The 22,038-nt window shown below is 36.8% G+C and overlaps 1 protein-coding gene across 2 annotated transcripts in view; it reads right to left on the bottom strand.

Moving 5' to 3' along the window:
• The window catches only part of brinp2 (bone morphogenetic protein/retinoic acid inducible neural-specific 2), a 121,560-nt gene that overhangs the window by 63,928 nt on the left and 35,594 nt on the right, over positions 1–22,038 (bottom strand). For both annotated transcript variants that reach the window (XR_006926244.1, XM_046852431.1), the window contains exon 2: positions 14,687–15,005. Coding sequence is in view for 1 of the 2 variants with exons in the window: in XM_046852431.1 (XP_046708387.1) it covers positions 14,687–14,955 (269 nt within the window). In the remaining variant the exon portion in view is untranslated. The remainder of the gene's footprint in view (positions 1–14,686; positions 15,006–22,038) is intronic.

Raw genomic sequence — 22,038 nt, 5'->3', positions numbered from 1 at the left:
AGAGGATATTAAATAGCCTGCTCCAGAGCTCTGACCTCAACCCTAATGAACACCTATGGGATGAATTGAAGCACTGACTGCACCCCAGACCTCTTTACTCTACACCAGCACTTGACTTTTCTAACACTATTGTGGCTAAATGAGCACAAAGCTCCACAAGCAAAATCTTATGGAACATCTTCCCAGAAACGTGGAAGAAACTATTGTAGCAATTGTGGATTAAATGTGGAATTGGATGTTGAAAAAGCACATAGAAATCGTATGATCAGGTGTCCACAAACTTTATTAACCTTTATTATTGACATGTTAAAAATAATAATATTGCCATGAAAGTGACAACCTTTTTACATCTTTTATCATAAGTTTCATTTTCATGGACAAAGGTTTGTGGACACCTCACCATTTGCTGATGAAGTAACCTCTAGTCTTCTGAGAAGATGTTCCAGTTGTTTTGTATGTGTGCTTGTGGAGATATTTTCAGCCAGGTACTGATGTAGGGTGAGGAGGCCTGGGGTAAAATACAAATTAATTTCTATAGCACATTCTATAGACATTGTCTCAATTCGGCTTTACAGAACGTAAGAATTATAGAACAAAAAATGTGAATGTAATTAAATTATGTGGTAAATCCCCAATGAGAATACCAAAGCTGGTGTTCAATAAGGCTGAGGTCAGAACTCCATAGCAGGTCACTTCCTTTCCAACCCATGTAAATTGAATCTTCATGGAGCAGGCTTTGTGCACAGGAACATTGTCATACTAAAACTTGTTTGGGTGGTAATGGATTGGGGATGAACCCCATATGTCTGAAAAAGTCCCAATCCTTTTATAGTATATGTGGTGTGAATCTATACAGAAGGTTTGTCTTGTCTTCCAGATTTTTTTCCCCATCATCATGTACTCAGGATTGTCATTCAATGATGAATGCTTTGATCTTTATTTGATAGGTAGATCACTATACTCCAATCCCACCCAGAGCTTTAAAAAAACCTGTGCTGTGTTGTACCTCAAACAAGACTTTATTTTACCCTTTGTGTATAAAACTGACTGCTATATGTTTATATAACCCATTTTGTTTTTCTTTATCCTTATTTATTATTTAATTATTTTCTTTTTTCTATTTTTTTCATATTTCTATAACACCATCACACCATGACAAATTGCTTGTATATGTGACCCATGATACTTGGCAAAAAAAAGGATTCTGACTAATATGAAGTCAGATGTCGTTTAGTTTATGTTCATTACCTAATAGGAAAATAATGATGTCTTGACATCCCTTTAGTTTCAGAGGTGGTCAAAGTCCACATATTGTTTGCACAATAAAAAGAAAGGGTACAAATGCTGCATATGAATCAATTACCTGAGTCCAGTACAGCTTTTCTAACTTAAGTTCTTTACTCAAGTTCAAATAGAAAACAGAAATTTGTTACATCCAAAAGACAAATTCACAAAAATGGTAAATGAGACATCTGCCCCTTTTACCACTGAACCAGTGAATGTATAAAAACTTAGCTAAGCCTTAATAAAAGTTTACTATACTCTCTAACAAATTAGCTAGCATGCTAAAAATGTTTGAGACACTCTCTGACTACATTACTTATTATTTTATGAACAATTCTTAGGTACTATCACAAATCTTCTGGACTGGTTAATGCTTCTGTGTGTCACACGTGCACTGTACAGTATGTCGTGTCCCAGTTAGTTCCATGTAGCTCTGTGTGTTGTGTTACATTTTGTTAATTTATGCCGTCATTTAACACCTTGGTCCTGTGGGAACGCAGTTATGTTTCACTGTGTTCTTCACTGTATATAGCTGGAATGACAATAAAGCCTAACTTACTACTGACTACTTGACTTTAAATTATAACAGCTAGCTGGCAAAATGCTTTAAATAATAAAAAGTTGCACAATGCACTAAAAAGTTAACAGCTACAAATAATTAGATCTGATTTGCTGTGACATCTGTTCATACTTGTCAGAAAATCCTGGATCCAATCTTGAAAGCTGGCAGACACTTTTACAAAAAATATGATTACAGAGACGTAGTAATTGAAGTGTGTTGAAAATGTAATTATTTTGTAGTAATGTGTCTTAGAGAAATTAGAAGAAAGAACAAGAATTTGGTCCTTCTACCTCTATTTAGTTGAAAAGACACAGCGTGGGCTATCAGATTTTAAGTTTTAAGTAAAGCCAAACACCAATACGAGCAATCTAAGTAAACATACACCCCAAACTTTTACCCAGCACAGACAGTACTGAAAAAGTGCTTACTGCTATACAGTAAACGAGGTGGTATTAAAAGGTTTCGAGACTAGCTCTGTTCTAGCTCTGTCTCTTTCTAAATCTGTCCTCCCTCAGACTTCTTACAACCTAGCAGGAAAACTCGCTACTGATGGTCTGGCACCTGTGGACGAATTCCCGATGCAAAATGCCACACGATGAGCATGCACTTTTGTCGAGCTGCTGACCTGCCTCGCCTTTTTTAGTCGTGTAGATGATGAGCTCTTCCCCTGTGAAGACCGTTGTTTTGTCTCAGGGTCGTATCCCTGAGACGCCCAAGGTTTGTCACCGGTGATTATCCTCAAGATGAAGGACGCGTCATCCAAGACATGCTGATGGATTTTTAACAATGGACATTGTCTCAAAGCAGCTTTACACAGATAATGCGTAATAAAGAATCTGGAAGAATGTTTCTTCTAGAAACCTTCAGAGAAACCAGACTCATCTGGGTGGCACCAAATGTCCATTAATTACAGCTAAACTTTGTTGAGGTCTGCAGTGATGGTGATTAAATGCAACCGGTAGTCCTGAGTCATTGTAGCAGACTGTAGCCATTGCTCTGTATGGCACACTGATAATGACAGCAATGCTGTGGATTGTTCTCTGTTGATCGTAATGTAGAAGTTGCTGAATGGTTTCGACATTTTAATTTTCGACCTCGTATATATATATATATATATGAAAAGTAAAAAAATGCAGCAGCTTTTGTTCAGAGACACAGACTTTCTCACCCGTTTCAGTCTACATTTTAAATAAGCCATTGTAGCCCATATGCTTTCTGATTTGTCACCTCTGTGATCTGTGTACTGCATCCATGCATCAGAGGCCAACTTTAATTTTCCCCCCTGACTTCTGTTTCACAAAAGATTTTACAGTTAGTGTTTTGTTTTCGAAGTCTCACCCTGCTTTCTAGCCACTGTATTGTATTTTACTGCTTTGTATTCACCAAAAAAAAAGTATTTTAAGCATTCGATGCTAAATAAATAAGGAATGACAAAATCCTGCTTTCAGCAAAAATCCGCAGCAACGCAATACGATAAAAAAGCAAGTCAGCAAAACTCAGATACAAAGGAACACATCAATAGTGCATGTGAAATCTGATTTTAGATAGTAGAAGCTTGAAGAGTGTTACCTTAACCATTCATAAAGGAGAGACTGAAGTGGCAAATTGCATCAAGTCACCAGTTTTTACAAAAGCGCAACACACACACACACACACACACACACACACACACACACACACACACACACACACACACACACACACACACACACACACACACACCTACTTATATAAATCCTATTTAAATTCCTGCATCTCCAAGGTTGCGGTTTTACATAATCTTAAAGTCTGGCCACTCATATTTTGCAGAAAAATAGTGCAGTCATCATGATTCACATTATCAAAGGTCTCCCAGTACCTGAGCTACATCTCATCAGTTCCGTAGGGCCAATTTGTATTTTTTTCCTCTTCCTGTCCATTACTGCTTTACAATATGATGTTATTTTCTTGCTGATGCACACTGCCCCTGGTAACCAGCTGTTACTAGGCTACAATTTCCGTAGGGAGTAAATCTTTAGGCCCTTGTTGGTTGTCATTGAAAGTGCTGTGGCCCACAGGTAACGGCTCGTATGGGACTTCATCTATCTTCCAAAATTTCCCCTTAGGGCTTCTGTGCTGCCTTGGCCATTACGGTCTCATAACCATCTTGTCTTACATTTACCCCATGTATCAGCTTATTCAATTAAAATAAAATAAAATAAAATAAAATAAACAATAAAAAGAAAAAGAAAAAATATGTTACATAACCAATCAAAAGTGCCAACACTGTCTCTCTTCCTATACATTCCAGACACCACAGCATTAAAGTTTCTTTCCCCTTTAAAAAAAAATAATTTCAAAGGAGCTAATACCTATATGAATTGGTGGCTAGCAGTAGGTAATGATGCAAACACCAGTGACAGGATGCTTGAGCATGGCCCTTAACCCTCAGGTGCTCGGTTGTACAAATCAGATAACTGTCGTGTATTATAAGATAATAAATCCCTCTGGATGAAGGCATCTGCCAAACTGCCGTAAATGTGTATATCCTTTAAATATATTTTCTGTATTTTTCTCTGACACTGTGTCCAGCAGGATCTGAACTCACTGGTCACACTGAGCCAGTATTCACCAGCTAATATATCCAGCTAATAGAAACCTATGCACTGTACATGTCTGTATTCCAGTCTGACTGCAGCTAAATGAGAAGAATTGACTTCTCCTGTGCTGGCATTTATTTAGTTCATTTTCAAGACAAAATGAAATATTAATTAGCTGAAAAACATGCTGTCAGAGAGCCGACCACTGTGCAAAGGCAGCTGTTCCTCAGTGCATGTCAGCAGGAGGTCATTTCCACAATATGCAAAAGTTCTATTTTCACTGTTTCCAGCCGCAGCATGTCTAAATTGAGTTAACCTCTGTCAGATGTTTTAGCCCAATTTGTCTGCCATTACAGCGTACTGAGCTACCGTTTATAATGCTGTTTGTCTAACTTGTTTTCCATGACCTTTTTTATAAGTTTGGATTTTTCATGACAGAAAGAAGGCCATTAGCTTACAAAAATAGTACACTTTATTACATTTACAATGTGCATTTACAATTTATATTATAGCACACAAAAAAGTACACTTTATTACTCTTAATAGTGTAAATAATAAATAATATTGTCACTTATTAGTTCACTTATTACTTGTCATATACTTAATAACAGTGGCTGGCCGTACATTGTACACCAAGTGGTGTCCTACCAGAATCAATCCACCTCTTAATAATATCAATATGACATCATGGGTATACAGAACCCATGATGTTATACATCAATGTTATACAGAAATGCTGTATATCAGAGCATTGCATCACAGACAGGTATCTTACACAGTAAGAATGAATGGCATTACTAAAGCAAGAAACCCAATGAACACAATTCAACAAGTCTCCTTACATTGCAGCCACATCTGCACCGCCCACAAACATCATCTCTGACAGATATTAACCACATAAAATGACCCCTGTGCATTTTTGTGCATTTTTTCATACATTAGTGTTTTCCTGGTTGGGGTTGAAATAAAGGCAAATTGTGTGCAAATTCTATAGGAAAAAAAATGCAAAAGTATAAAGGATTTATGAAAAAGCTTTATAACTGTTTTGAACTTTTTTGACATCTTTCCTGAAGATGTTCAACTTTTTTTGAATAGAACATTGTAAATGTTCTTGTAAGCATATCTGTCAATAAATAAGTCAATTTCCTCTCCTCTGTCAGCCATTGTGGAATGAAAAAACAGCTATTCAATATGCATGAATATATTTGAGCTTGTGCAGTTTGCTACAAATTTCTGACTATCCATGAAAATGACATGAAACATTATTTGACACCTGCTAGATGGCCCCAGTGACTGCAGCTTACAATCTGATTGATTAAAGGAACAGCCTTCAAGCAATATGGATTTTATGCTGCAAAACTGGGAAGGCTCAAGGCAAATAGATACCTTTGACCAGAGGTGGGAAGTAACGAAGTACAAATATTTTGTTACTGTACTCAAGTAGATTTTTTCTGGAATCAGTAATTTACTTCACTTTTTTTAAAACAGGATCGTTACTTTAGTTTTATTCTATTTGTTGAAATGTAATTTTTTTTTCCTTCTCATTGCGCCATTTTCAGACCATCAGCCTTTTTCCTGTCATTGCATTGATTTAATATACCACTGGTGTATCATTTCCTGGCTCTTACACACCACAGATGTAGGCTAATTTATAAAGCTAACAATGAGCAGTCAGAAGGCAACAAGAAATATAGGGTTAACGTGGATGAGACAGAGGGTGTCAGCAACTCAATGACTGAGAACAGAGACATTTCTGATCACCTGATTATCTTTTCTCTGCTTGTGTTCTATATGGTGGATGTTCAGCCTGGATACATTCATTGGGTAACAAAATCTTACATTCGTTTTGTATTAATATAGCAGTGATGCATCAAGTCTCAAATCAGCACCAATATCCGCTATGATGCACACGACAGGACTCAAACCCCCTTTTGAGAGATCTTCTGGCAAGCTTTACCTTTAAGAACTTCTCCTATTCAGATCTTCAGCAGAACCTGGAAGAACTTCTAACTGCCTCCTAACGGACTCTTCAAGACTTTCGTTTGTCTACCGCATCCGGACTTTTGTGCAACAAGCCAATGTAAGTAACCGTTTTACCAACCAGTCTAAATGCGTGATTAAGCTTGAGCCCCTTATTTTTAAGGTGAATTTCTTGATGATTCTCGTTTAGGTTGTGGTTATTCTGAAGATTAAACTTGCCATTCCTTTTCTTTCTTTCTGTCTCTTTCTTCCTTTTCCTTCTCTTTCTCCTTTTACTCATTCTTAACCTTTGTTTCTTTTATTTACATTTTTATCTTTTTGTATGTTTGTGTAGTTAGTTCTATGTGTGTTTGTCTCATTCATTAAACACCGTATTTGTCATGAGTGATTGTCTCTGAGTGCCGCTCACATTTCGAAGGTTCCTGCAATATTTGATCTTAACTACATGCTCTATTAATTGTACAGTATAAAGTAAAGGGGGTCGCGTCTTTCTTGGCCAGGGAGGTACCCCTTTTATAGAATTAATAAAAGATTATACTGTCTGTTCAGCAGATGAACAGAGCCCAAACGTCTTTAATTTAACTTGAGTAAAAAAGTATAATCAGTACTTTAACTTTAACCCGAGTATTTTTAAACATAAGTATCTTTAATTCTACTTAAGTGAAGGATGTGTGTACTTTTGCCACCTCTGCCTTTAACTCTGGCAATATTTGATATGATAGCTGAAATCTGATTGGATAGAAAGTCCACAATAAACAGACGCTCCATGTAGCAGCACACCTGAGAGACACGCTATGAAATAACTATTGGAAATAATTTAATATATAAAATATTAAAACAGAAGTGATTCTACTCTGCTGGCCTGGATCGCCCACCACTGCGTAATGACGTTTCTAGAAAGTTCTAGACTGAATGGTTTACTCTTAAATCTAATTCATTCTTCTTCACACAAAGGTTTCCTGTCTGAGTGTTGTCCTGTCTTTCTTTTATAAGACATTTGTTGTGTTGTTTCTGTTGGGAAATCGAGATTTGCAATCTCTATAGCACACGTTTGAGCTGGCAGTGCATCACTTGATAACATAAAGCAAATGATTTCATCATTGTATTTTTTCAATGTCATGGCAGGTAATTAAATGGGGCATTTAATGGGAATGTCTAACTGACGCACAGTTAGAGAGGTTGATAAATAGATCAATAAAGATTGATAGAGGGGGCCAATGTGAGTGACATGGCAGATAACCAACCACAGACCTTTTCCTATAACCCTCTAAAAAACGCCTGAAATTTGTCTTGTTGCTCACTACAACAGCATAATGTACAACTCAGTATAAACTTTTTGAATCCAGGGACATTGTTAATCAAGTGACAAACTGTAACTTGCACAATACAACTCATAGTGTTGTTTGTCGCCTTGCTAAACACCAGCAGACTGAAGTACTTATGCATGTAGAATGGAGAGCCAAGGATCATCAACTTAACACATGTTTTCAGCATTCTGTAACACAATGAATGGAAAGTTCACATCTTAACACACTTAGAAATAAAGTTCATAATAATACTGTATTTAAATACACATAAACTAAAAACCTTAATCACAGTTGAAATATATTCAGAAAGTTATTATGTTAGTAAGCTTCGGTTTTGCACATTGTGTACTTTCCAAGAATACATTAGAATACCTGTAGTCATTCTTTACCATAAGGATTGTGTTTTGGCATCGTTTTATGCAATTTTGTTTAGATCAAAAAAGCTTCTACTGTAATTGCTATTGGTTTGGAATAAATGTGGATGCTATATGCCAAGATTATCTGTTTAATAAATGTGTACTCAGAAATATGAATAATAAACATAAAATTCACATACCTGAGTAAGTGTAGTTATGTAGAGATCCACCATAACAAAAATGCAGACCCACAGGAAGCACCTTGCAGGTGCTCCTTTCTCTCTCTCTCTCTCTCTCTCTCTCTCTCTCTCTCTCTCTCTCTCTCTCTCTCTTTCACACACTCTCCCTCTTGCTCCACTTGTGCTTTTAGAAAGTGATCTGTTATCATATTTAAAGGCCAGGGCAGCTGAAACTGCAATTTGTGGGGTAAATACAGCCATGTTTGGCCCAGGCAGTGGATGTTTATGCACCTCCACTGAAGCACAGTGCACATGCACACACAAATTCACACTACCTTAGCAAGAACAAACACACATTTTGGTCTTTAAAACAACCTGCAAGACAACCTTTCAAACAGCACCAGCAAGACCTTGTTTGGCTCTCTGCAAACCCATCATTCTTCAGCAGGGGTATTCTCGGCAGTTTTCTGCTAGGCGAATAATAATGCACTGATCAGAGTCAACCACATACAGGTATGGGGCATAAGACACAGACTAAAAAAGCCAAAATCCACCCACGGAACTGCTGTCAGCCACGGTGAAGGAGAAAAACATTCACTGTTCTCTCATCATGACTTATCATGGATCAGTATACCAATCAATGTAGCAAAAACAAACAGAAAAATGGCATCTGTCCTGAAATGATATTATAAAAATAAAGCAGTACTGCCTTTTAGAATGAAAAAATAATTTCCCCAATTTCAAAAAAGAAATTACCCTAAAGAAATGTACCCTGAGTAAAACTTAAATGAAACAGAATGCAATGAAATGCAAATCTTTTAAACCCATATTCTATTTACAGTAAACATAAAATAGATATCAAATGTTTAAACTGAGAATATATAAAATTAAGGAAGAATTAAGGTAGATTTGATGGCTGCAACACGTCTCAATCTGGGAACTGAGATCAGTTGCTGAAGTTTTGGAAGAGGAATGTTGCCTGATACGGGATTCTAGCTGCTCAACAGTTCTTGGTGTCCTTTGTTGTATTTTTTTCATCTTTGATAATGCGTAAATTGTTTTCTTTTTCTTTTTAGTTTCATGATTTACCAATTTTTTCTAGACTGCAGGTATTCCAGTTCAGCACCCGGACTCTTCTACTACAAAGCCATGCAATTATAATAGATAAAATATCCAGTTAGTATTGTTTTGTTAAATATGCAAGGCCTTCCCTAGAAAGTGGTTTTCTGGATGAAAGCATTTGTTGCACTAAAACATGTATATACCGTCCAGCATTGATGGAACCTTTCCAGTTGTTAAAGCTGCCCATTCCACAGGCACTATGCACTCTTATACATCAGAGATACAGCTTTTTGAACTGAGCAGTGATACTTTTGTTGCCCAATCCCAACTTTTTAAAACATGTTGCAGCCATTAAATAAAAAAAATTATTTTTGTTTAAAATCCTCAATTATCACATTTTATAAATGTTCTATGTTCCACTGTGAATAAAATGTGTTTATGAGATTTGCAAATCGTTGCATTCTGTTTTTTTTACACTTTACACAATGCCCCAACTTTTTTGAAATAGGGATTGTAAAAAAAAAATTAAATAAAAATCATACATACACATATATTATGCACAGTATTTACAGTAGAAAAGTACTTTGTTTACAGTACTTTGTATCTGCAAAATTTTGACCTGCTATGTGGTCAGATTCTCATGCAAGTCCAATTAAACCAATTAAGAAAAAACATTATAGCTTTCACATTTATTAATTATTGTATTTATTTATTTATTTATTTTAATTATTGAGCTGGCAAGAACTCCGCAAGTTCCTATGATCCATTTCAGATCAACACGAGTGTCAGCTGAACACATGCTTCTGTAGAAGAGAAAATTCCTGAGGAAAATCTGATCTTTTGTACAGAGTAGTTAACATGGTCACTATCACACATTTGCTTACATTTTAATAACGAATAAAGCATATCAACAGAATCATGAATATTAATTAATAAAGATAAAAAAAATAATAAAGATTATTTCAGATTTCAGAAAATCCTTCTGGTTTTTTTTTTTTTATAATTTTAAATAAAAACATATGGTTCATGTCCTGAACTTGTGTCCAACCCTGTTTTCACCCCCTGTAGTTTCTATAACAGACTTTTAACATTGTGTTGTTATTTAAAACGGAATAATATTTAACAGTTGATGAATGAGATTTATGTAACAATATCTACAACATTCAGGCCTGTGCAACGTTCAGTCCTTTTTTCAGGAAGACTTTGTGCTTTGAAGTTTTTTCTGTAAATTATTTTGGCTTATTAATTTTGAGAACAACAAAATAGATTTTTTTTTAAAAATGTATACGATATCAGCTATTAGGAACTGAAAATTCCATGTAATATAAATATATAAAGAGATAAAAAGTAGAATGTCCTTTTTATTGGCATAGAACTAAGGAATAAAACAATGGAAAAATAATCACATTTACAATGGTAACAGTAACTCCACAAACTGTGGACTGCATCACACTGTGACGGATCATATTTCTTTAATTTATTACTTAAATAATAACTTCTGAAAGTAATGCATAAATAGAGCTTTCAGTATGTTGTCAGTATGAATGGAGTGCATAAATGGTTAAACAAAGCATACTTGTTTTTGTTTGTTTTATTTTGTTTCTTTGGTTTTATGGATAGATTTAAAAGTTTTAAAATAACAGTATGACTACTCAAGAGGTTGCCATGTATTTGATCCTATTTAGATGTAAAACCTTATTAAATGTGCTGTAATTACTTTAACAGACATCAACAGAAAGTGATACTAAACTTGTAAAACTTGTCTATATACATCATACAGTACATTGTACATGGCATTTCGAAACATGTCACATTACACTATGATAATTTATTGTGCATGTTTCGGTGATAATTAAAGTAAATTCACTGTGCATTGCATATTTACTGTCCATGTTGTAAGTCACATGCAAGTCAACATTATAGAGGTGATCAGTTCAACATATACTGTATAGTTATTGGAGGGCTGTCAAATTTTTTTTAATGGACTACGAACCACAAAAAAGTCATTAGAAGAAAAAGTTTGACCCTAATAATGTTAATTTCTAAAATATAACATTACTTTTGTGGTTCGTACCAAGTTTTTCGTTAGCACAAAATAGAGGCACACAGTTTGATAAGATGTCTTCGGATTGTCACACTTTGATCAAAAGTCAGAAACCAGAATACGAATAGGATGTTTATTAGCCTTGGGAAACCAACAGAAGCTAGGAAGCATCATGTACCGGAAAACTGGTATATTCCGAAACACAAAGATGATCGCCAGATTAAACCGTGGATCGGACAGTGAGTGAGTGCGAACGGGGGTCTTATAAAGGGAGAGTGTAGATTGGAGACAGGTGAAGGTGATTAGTATGAAGGCGAGGTGCTGCAAGTGTGCTGAGTCCTGAGGGTGGGGAGTGGCCAGTGGTTTCCTGACACGGATGCTGTAGCCTTAAATTTTCTCTTCACTTCAGCTCGGAGACCCAAAACTATTTCAGCCTGAAAATGCTCCTGTGCACATAGTGAGCTCCATAAAGATATGCTTTACATAGATTTTACTGAAAAATCTTGATTGGCCTGCTATCGACCTCAAACCCTATTGAACACCTTTGGGATAAACTGAAGAATTGACTGCACCCTAGGCCTCCACATCAGTACAGTCAGACCCCGACTTACGACATTTTGAAGAAACGACGATCACCTCAGACAAAAAAAATAAATGTATGTGTTTACAGTACTTCTTTATGTTTGCGTCGGAAAGCATCACACAGGAGTCACTCTTCTCGACTTATGACCTGATGGACTTGGAGTTTTTCGGTCCCTATTTACGTCATAAGTTGGGTTCTACCTGTACATGAATGAGCACAAATCTCCACCAGCACACTCTAAAATCTAGTGGCTTATCTTCCCAGAAGAGTGGGAGATAACTTCAAATAGAGATTAATGTGAAATAGAATGCACAAAACACACACACACACACACACACACACACACACACACACACACACACACACACACACACACACACACACACACACACACACACACACACACACACACACACACACACACATATATACATATACATACATATATACATATACATACATACATACATGTGTGTGTGTGTGTGTGTGTGTGTGTGTGTGTGTGTGTGTGTGTGTGTGTACACTGGTTTGAAGTTTATTCTTTTGCCTATAATTTCTAAAAGTATGATTTTATACCTTCTGACACCCAGCTACGTATGTTTTGCATTGACAAACGTGTTTGTAAAACACCTGTTCTGGTGTTGTCTATCTAGAGCCCTGCTACAAACTTTGACAGTGATCCTTGGATTGCATTTAATAAAACATATGCTGAGTTCATACACCTTTTTTCTCTTGTCTTTAAAAAAAACTGACAGAAAAGTGTCGGTGCTGTGCTGCTTTATGTGCAATTCATACAGTTTGATTTTTCAGGAAAGAAAACAACAACAGATAAGTCCCTGTACACAGAGTATTATGTTTTCAGCTATACTTCATATAGACCCTATTCATATTTTTAATAATATATACGCTACTCTTATATTAAGCGCAAGACAGAAAATAAAATCAAACAAAGGACCAAAATTGAATAGCTTTTATGCCATATATTGAACATATCAGTAAACTGTAATAAAAGAATGGATAAGACCAGGGATATTGGCACCTACATGCACTTGACACCTGATATCCTTATTTCTGGGATATTATGAAGTGAAATGTGAATCTCAACCACTGAAACAAAGTTATGTGAAAAAAATTACTTTCAGACAGTTTTTCATACATGAAATTTTATATAGAAGACAATGTTTCAGTAGTCAAGATGTGTTTTCCAGATGTTTTATCTCCCCAAAGACTTCATATAGTTAGGTATTTCAGGTTTAAACTGTGGAGAGTTGTATTGCAGATTGTTTTCATGGAATACGAATAATATGATTTTTTGTAAATGTATTTTCTCTTATATAGCTGGGACGAAAAAAAAAAAAAAGCTTTAATCAACCAAACGGCTCAATTTAATAACTTTTCAAAACGATTCCTTCATCCCAAAGAAATTCCTTTAATATATTTAGGCCAAATTAAGATTATATAAGCATTATTTTTGCAGAGAACACACAGTAACATTACTCGCTCTGTTGGTAAGAAATCCAGGAAATTGTCAAGATTATATAAGTATTATTTTTTGCATATCGCTGAGCTCTGGCACTGTGAAAACCATGAAAATAAATGTGAATGTCACTTGTGTTAGTCAGTGCAGAACAGGAGGGAGAAGCTATGCAGGGTCTGGCCCATTTATGTCATGCATTTGCATCTATCTTTATAATTCTATGGCACCTTTTATGACACGGATGACACTGCCTTGGAGAGATATTACTTTAGACAGGTCGCAACATGCTGTGGGATTCTGCTGGCATGGCTTGGGTCCACTTGTCCCCTAAGTTGCTGTAATAATTATACTTGGGTGAAACATTTCCAGAATGACAACCAGGGCTTTGAGAGCTTACTGAATAGACTGATAAGTTTAAATCATATGCTATGCACAATCACTAGATCTCAATCCTGAGTTACATAGCATTTACCAGCAGTGTCATCAAAACATTTATTAAGAGAAAACATTCAGAAATAATGCTAGCCTTGAATCTATGCTAAGGTGCAATAAAGCTGTTCTGGTGGCTTGCGGCGAGGAAAGTGGTAGCTCAGTGGTCAAGGCTATGGGTTAGTGATTAGAAGTTTAGGGGTTCACGCCCCTGTATTGCTACACTGCTGCTCTTGGACCCTGAACAAGCTGTTAAGCTGTCTTAACCAGCTGTGCTCCTGGGTGCTGTATCATGGCTTTTCCCAGCTTCCTATTTTCACTGGGATATACAAAGAAAAGAATTTCACTGCGCTGTAGTATACATGTGACAAGAAAAAAATGCTGCCCCCCAATGCCTGTAATTAACTTAAGGTTTTTTTTATCTACATGTTGCAGTTAGACTTCATATAGTTTGTCATTTATTTTTTGTTTAAAACAGACCTCTGCAGAATTACATTTTGTACTTGGCAAAATAAATCCAATTTGATTTTGAGTGTCATTTGATGCATATACACATTCTGCTGAATACAGGGGGAAATATCGTGTCTCAAGGCCCATAAGTCAGTAAAAGGATTTCTCACATAGAAAAACTAATGCAAATATCAAGCCTGGGAAAGATTTAAAAAAATCGCATTTCACTACCCCTGCAGACTGTGTTCATGGTTCTATTATTAATTTTTTTTTTTTTTATTATTGAATTTTAAAAGCAGATTTTACAGCATACAATTTGTTGTCCATTGTGCTGCTTTTCTAAATTGAAAACTATTTATCGTCCTGTTTCCCATATGGAGGAACTAGACCTTACCTGTAGATCTTGTAGCGTGTTGAAAAGCCTTGCTGAAAGCGCTCCTTGAACTCTGTGTACTCCGGACACCGGTGGAAAGGTCCCTTGTCAGACAGGAGCCAGTCCAGCTGAGCCACGCTCGCCTTGCCAGGCAGAGAGGAGAAAGACAAAGCCTCATGGCGCTCAGCAGAGGCCAGGAGCCAGCTCAGAGCACCCAGAGGTGCCCAGCGCCACACGAGCATCAAGAGAAACCATCTAACACCCAGAGCGCTCTGCCAACACAACGCCATCCTGCCCCCGGACACCTGGGACCAGCATTCTTCTGCCAATCCCGCCTGACCTGAAGGCAGAGAAAAAGGAAAGCGCTCATGTCAGATGGATCAGTGTCAGGTCAAAACATATAAGATTAGGAAGAACTGGGTTTATTACATACAAAGCAGCAAAATGAAACAAATATTGACTAATAACTAATTGAACTAATACATATATATAACTATAAATAATATGTCAGTAAGAGAACGTGTGTTTGAGAATTACAGGAAAATAAAGCAGCTGTTGAAAATTCTTCTTTCAGATTTTTCTTTCACTGTTGACCTTTTCAGCATTCTTGTATTACCTTGTAATATTGTAATGTCTGTGTATTTTTTTGCAGAAGAGGAATTTCAGAGAATAGTTTGCTCGGCAGAGTAAACACTCAATTATTCAATAGTTCACTGGAGGGAAAAAATAAACAAGTCCGAATGTCGAAGGGTCTATCATGGGCCAAATATTAATACGTGAGTGGTAGATTCAGCGATGCAACATAAGATCTGGAAAAGAACTTACTAATGCACTGATGCACATATTATACGGGGGCAATCAATATTCCCTGACATTGTTTCCTCATCACTGAATTTACAATGAAAATTAATTTCACTGGGACCAGATGTGCAGCTGGGCCCTTAATGATGTATGAACTACCTTGCTTTCATTTGGAAGTGGAGCAAGACACTATTGTGGGTTTAGAGAGTGAAAAAAAAAGCAATTAGTTTGCAAGTGTGCAAGTGGATCCAAATCCAAGGCATGCTTTGTAACCCAGTAATAACCTTCCATGTATAATGCATATATCATTTGCTCTATTTACTCGGAATAGTCTATTCCTGCACAATTCAAAAAGCTGCCTGAGGCCGATGGATATCGAGAGATGATGTTTATGTTTATGCAAGAACATCTTATTTCCACCTGCTCACTGGTAGTACCAGTACAGGAAATCGGAAATACGTTTATTTCTCTGTAGAATATCCACCCTTTTCTTCCTTTTCCTTCCTTCTCTTTGCTCTGTGCCCAGCAATCTTCTCACTAATCTAATTCCTTACTATTCCATTTCTCCTCCAGCTCCCTCTTACATATTTCAATCCAATATTTCTCCAGATTTTTTCTATTCCCAGTACTGCTTTTTTGTGTTTTTTTCATGCAGTGCCTCAATAGTTTAAATGCAATGTTTCAACAACAAAAAAATAATTATATTATCTAAGATTCTGTAGAGTAAGAGTTAAAGAGTAAGCACTAGTTACTTCACAATACACTGAATTAATGAGAGGTACATTTACAGATTACTTTCTGAACCTTCCTTCTCTGAACATACAGCAGAAATTAAAGTGTGTGGTGTGCATCTTGAGTTTACACACATATATAAAAGGTATCCGTTTGCACTGCAATAAATGCAGTCGGAGCGATAGGGCACACAGAGGAACTGAGGAGGAAGAAAGAATTTTGTGTGTGTGTGTGTGTGTGTGTGTGTGTGTGTGTGTGTGTGTGTGTGTGTGTGTGTGTGTGTTTGAGAGAGAAAGTGTCCATGATGAACTACATTACTGTGCTGATAACATTGATCAAATCCTGCAATGCTGCTCCAGGTTCCCTAAATGCCAGCCTATTTGTCAAACTACAGCAGAGCAGCCGCTAACAAAGTGCCTTTCTCGGTCGTTAAGAGAAAGTGTCGTTAATATAATTCCAACACTGCTGCAAGAGATGCTTGTAATTTACTAGTTTAAAGAGAAGCTGATACACATTTATGATGCAAACGCATTATGCTTTTTTGCGGATACCAAAATTCCACACATGCTGGATCTTAGGATTTAATAACAGCACAGCATGAAACTGATTTCGAAATCTGTCTGTGTGAAAGCGTATTAATTACGATTCGGGGTGCGTGTGACTAAAAACAAGCACATTATGCTGAGTATAGTGTATGCAGAGGTGTAGGGCAGATAGCTTTGATAATGTTTTTAAAAGTTCATTAATTGTCTGTGTAAATTTCTCAACCAATGACATAATCTTCTGAATAAATTAGTTTTCAGCTCATAGCTCACTGTGCTTATGTTTTTCAAGAATAGAGTTTCTACTGAACTGCAAGTCTCTTCTGTATTATAAGTGCATCTTGATTGGGATTGTTGGGTGGGACTTATGCTACTTAAAATAATTAGAATGGATGTTTGTATTTTTACTTGCATAAAATGCACAAATGGTTACATTTATTTCTTTGTTTTTATTATTTGTTTACTTTCACTACTATTCAAAATGTCTCTGCCATGAAAAAAAAGTTTGCCTAATTCCACCTTATTTTCTTGCAAATGTATTTCTAGCAATTCTGACTTTATTTCTTGCAATTCCGACTTTGTTTCTCACAATTCTGGCTTTATTTTAGCCAATCAGGCAGCGTCACCCCCTCTGTAAGGCCAGGAAGCTTTACACCTTTAAAATGAAATAGATTGATCTGTGAAGCAATGAATAAAATCATAGAGGACTGTTTTAGGCGTGGTTTCACAAACTGTGTGCTTTCGTTGTTACTGGAAGAATCACATGGCATGAAACTAAGTCTCCATTCACTGGAGAGAACTCTGTCTAACATTCAGCTCTGGAGGATGAAGCAAAGGAGCCCCCATTCATACACCAACAGCTTCAAACTTCAGGCCGACAACATAGTTACTGATAAAGTCGGAATTGCAAGAAAAAAAAGGCAGAAAAGACATGTTTACACAGTATTTACATGTTTTTATTTATTTATTTTTATTTAGAAAGTCTTTTTGTAGTATACTTCCTGTAAGTACTGTGTATACCTTTTGTGACTAAGGCTGAATGAGAAATGCACAAGAATTCCGCATGTACTGCAACATACTTGTGCAAACAATATACTAAATATATATACTAACTATTCTTATACAATATACTAACAACAATATACTAAATATGTCTGCTCTCATTGCCTGATTTTTATTTGATTAAATAAATTTTATCATTCACTTTTAACAATGGACATTGTTAATGGACAACGCAGCTTTACAGAGCTAAAGAAATTATAAAGTTGTATAAAAGAATGTATAGGTTTAGTAAAATTGTAAGTTTCTCCCTAATGAGCAAGCCAGTGGCAACTGTGGCAAAGGAAATACTCGCTGAGACAGTATGAGAAATGAAACCTTAAGAGGAATCAGACGTAAACGGGAACCCATCCTCATCTTGGTGGCACCGAATATCCAATCATACCAGTTCCATCATTGTTGAGGTTTAGTGAGCTATACTGTTCAGTGATTCAGAGATTCTAACACATTTGCACCTCTAAATTCCTCTGCACAGAATTTTCTTGTGAAATGTTCCCCGATACAAAAGGCTTCTAGAGCTTTCTCTGGATACATGGTAAGTAAAGCAGAAAGTGTGAGGAAACCATGAGATACACACCGTTATGCAGGGCTTTAACGTTCTCTCTCATATTATCACAGAATCCTCTAGTGTTTACTACTTTTAACTCCCACAATCAAACACACAGCTTACAGTATGTGTATAGGAAAGCAAACACTATTGAAGCGTTTGCATGAGTATGTTAGAGGTACAGTGGTTCACTGTGAAAGCATTATATGTGTGTTTGTAAGCAAACAGTTCAATAATGGCCAAAGCAACACCCCATGCTCATGTCGTTCTGTCTGTTACTCCCACTTGGCTAAGGTTCAGTTTAGAGCTTTTCCTCTTTCACAGCTCATTATGCTGGAAAAAAGGCAAATTGCATTCAACTGCTCAGGAGCATAGAAGATGGTTGCCAAACCAGCTCTTTTCAAGCCAAATCATCATTTTTCTTCTTTCTTTCTCTTGCTTTCCATCTATCAATTTATTGCATCCTTTTCCAATGGCCTCACTTCCACTTTCCTCCTGCCGGCATTACTTTATCTTAGCTCTGCGTGTTGTCTGCCATTCCAAAAGGGAAAGAAAAAAAGGCAAGACTGATGCTAATTCCACTGAGCGTTAACTAGGGTGAAAATCCAGACGGCTTCCAAAATCCGTGCCATGAGCACTAATTTAGCGCTTTTCCTTTATCTTTTAAAAGGGAAAGAGTGAAGGGAAGTCATTTACGGACGTCTTTTTGTACTAAAATATCAGAATTCTTGCTTCACATTTGCCTTTCAAATGAAGTCCTGGGCTCCAGCAGTGACATCTTCGAACCGATGCTCTGGCTCATACCTCCATGGCCTCTGGAGATCCTGACTAATTATAAAATACATAAAACATATTGAAAATGCCAATGAAACAATGGAAGAAGTGCTGAATTTAGCTGTGACATTTACATGCTCAACTTGCATAATTCAGGTGTCTTTATATTTACCCTCTAAGCCCTGGAGGAAATCTGGGTATAGGACGGGACTGCTTTGAATTTATCAGCGTATAATTAGGACGTGCAATGTTACGGGGTGACTCTAGACATATAGCTTATAGCATCCATTTATGCTCACCCCTTTTAAAAGGGCTTTAGAGGTGAGCTCAAGACATCCAGCCTGCTGAGTTCCGCAAGATGTTCACTTTACTTAAGGGCTTTAGTGAGGTATAATGGCGCAGGAACTAATTGATCAGATAACACTCACCAGGAGCTGTGAGGGATTGGTGGACGGCCTGAGCGCTCTGGAGCGCTGAAGGATTATTTCAGTGCTTTTCTAGGTTCGAAGACGCTGTTGTACAGTGCATTTGTATCTAATTTTATTCTCAGTGATGTAGAATTACCCATCTGGTGCGAATGCCATGTGGAGAGGGGAATCTGTGCCGAGTCGAGAAATGAATTGTCAAGGACTTATCTGCCAGCATGTTTTTAACCTCCCGTTATTGGGTAAATCTCTTCCAGCATTTGCTGAGCACTAGTATATTTTCAAAAAGTCATTAATACGTTTAGGTTCTGGAAAACTGACGACAGATCATAATCCAGTCATCCATTCTGGTTTTTAATATTGCCTGAAGTTAACATTCATCTCTGAGTTGGTTGAATTGAAACTTCTGGTGAATTCCTCAACAAAACAGGTCTGGAATGGCAGAATGTATAAAGTCATTAGAGCAACGGCATGTTTTCACATCCTGCTCAGGTTGTTTATATTTAGTGTCAACGTCTCTCAGGAAAGGATGTGCAACACATCTACTGGGTTGAACAAGTCTGCAAAGCACATGATGCTAAAACACCAAACCATTAGCTGAGAATTGTCACAGCTCAAGGAAAGGTGGGAACTTAGTGGTTAATGTATTGGGCTTTGGATCTGAAAGTTGGGAGTTTAAATCCCATCCACACCAAGTTGCCATTTCTGTTCCCCTGAGCAAAGCTCTTAACCCATAGCTGCTCATTTGTGTAAGTGAGTTAAACATAAGTTGGTCTGGATATGGGTGAAGTAATCACTGCTGTAAATTACTCTACTTTTCCTAATTATTTAAATAGCCACTACAATAAATAAATCTTGCCAAATCTTCTGGCCAGTCACAAAATTGTGTTGTGGTAATTGTTATTACAAATCTAACTATGTATGTTACCATTTGTATTTCATTGTCCGTAAATTTTACAAATTAACATTCAATTGCATTTAAAAAGGGATTGTCATGAACGGTGCTAATATGATTGTTCATAAAAAAAAGTCACAAAATTACACTGAAATGCTTGTGAGGATTATACAGAGATACAGAGAAAACAGAGAAACTTCATTTTCCTTTTGAATAAATTATATATTTATTTATATTTTTTATTATTAATAAGATTACACTGAAAAAAATTTAGTCACTAGTCATTTGATTGCACACGTTAGCTTCAAATAAATCAAGGCGTAGGCTTTAGATAAGTGAACACACACTCGGTTAGATAATTTGTATCAGATCTGTTTCACATAAAATACTACTGCAGTGGTGCCTAATGACAAGTAAAATGAATAAAGAATAACAATTTAGGACTAAATATAATTTTGGCCGATGGCTCTTTCTAATAATGGCAAAGCCTGCTGCTGAGTCTGCTTCAATGCAGGCATCACTAAATATTGCAATAAGAGTGCATAGAGGGCACACTTTTAAAGCCTAAAATGAGAAATGGAACACCCTGCGGCCTTTTGTATCTACTTGGCAGACACAGATGAAGACCTCACAAATACTCCATTTGAGACAGGGTCATTATTTGCACCTGGGACACATCCGAGCAAAGCTTACCCAAGTTGCTGACCACCAACCAAGTGACTAATGGTGGTATGTGTCCTTATTTAATCTTAACACTGTAAAATACTTTCTGGGCATTATTTTTTTTATTTATTTTTATTACTAACAGTTCCTAAGACACTTGGTAAGACCTGCTGTGCTGCTCCCAGCTGGATATGTTTGATTTACCTAAAATTGCACCATGCTATTTCAGATACAAATTGTTGAGGCATGTTAATAAAGGAAGCAAAAAAAAGTTTTAGACTTCTTTTGACAAAACAAACAATTTATAAACAAATATTTTGCTGCAGTTTTCTATATTGAGCTAATAAAAGACATTCAATTCAAATAAGTTCTGGCTCTTATAATAAATTCATTAGCAGTAAACTGAACAAGGGCTTAACACAACTTAGCATGAAGTTTAATGCAAAGGAAGTGACCTATCTGAGATTTTGAGACATTTCCTGTACTGATCCCTGCTGTAGAGCATGACGATGAAAGCAGGGCCATTCTTCCACTCTGTTGCAAAGACATTAAACTGGAAATAAACTCATCAGCATATTTGCTCTCACCACTTTGAGAGTAATTATGAGCTCCCATGCCACAGGCCTCCGCACATCTGTTTGGATTTTTGCTGATACAGTCAGCAGGATTACAGTAGAGCTGTGCCTCTCTGACAACTGTTCTGACCAAATCTTATTTTACGGAATGAAATTTACAGTGGCTGGCTGTCTTAGCAGCACCACATTTCACACGTATTGCAGAGCAGGAAGCAGGGAACGGGTGGCCTGGGGGCGTGAGATTCTTTTGTTCTTGTAAGAAGAGATGTGGGAACGAAGGAATGAATCCTATTCTAAAATACTTGCATCACACTGTTACAGCACATGGACATGTCAGAGTGATATAGATTGGAAGCAGCA

This window comes from Silurus meridionalis, chromosome 6 (assembly GCF_014805685.1).
Source record: "Silurus meridionalis isolate SWU-2019-XX chromosome 6, ASM1480568v1, whole genome shotgun sequence".
Taxonomy (NCBI): Eukaryota; Metazoa; Chordata; class Actinopteri; order Siluriformes; family Siluridae; genus Silurus; species Silurus meridionalis.
This window is presented reverse-complemented; position numbering and strand designations above follow the sequence as displayed.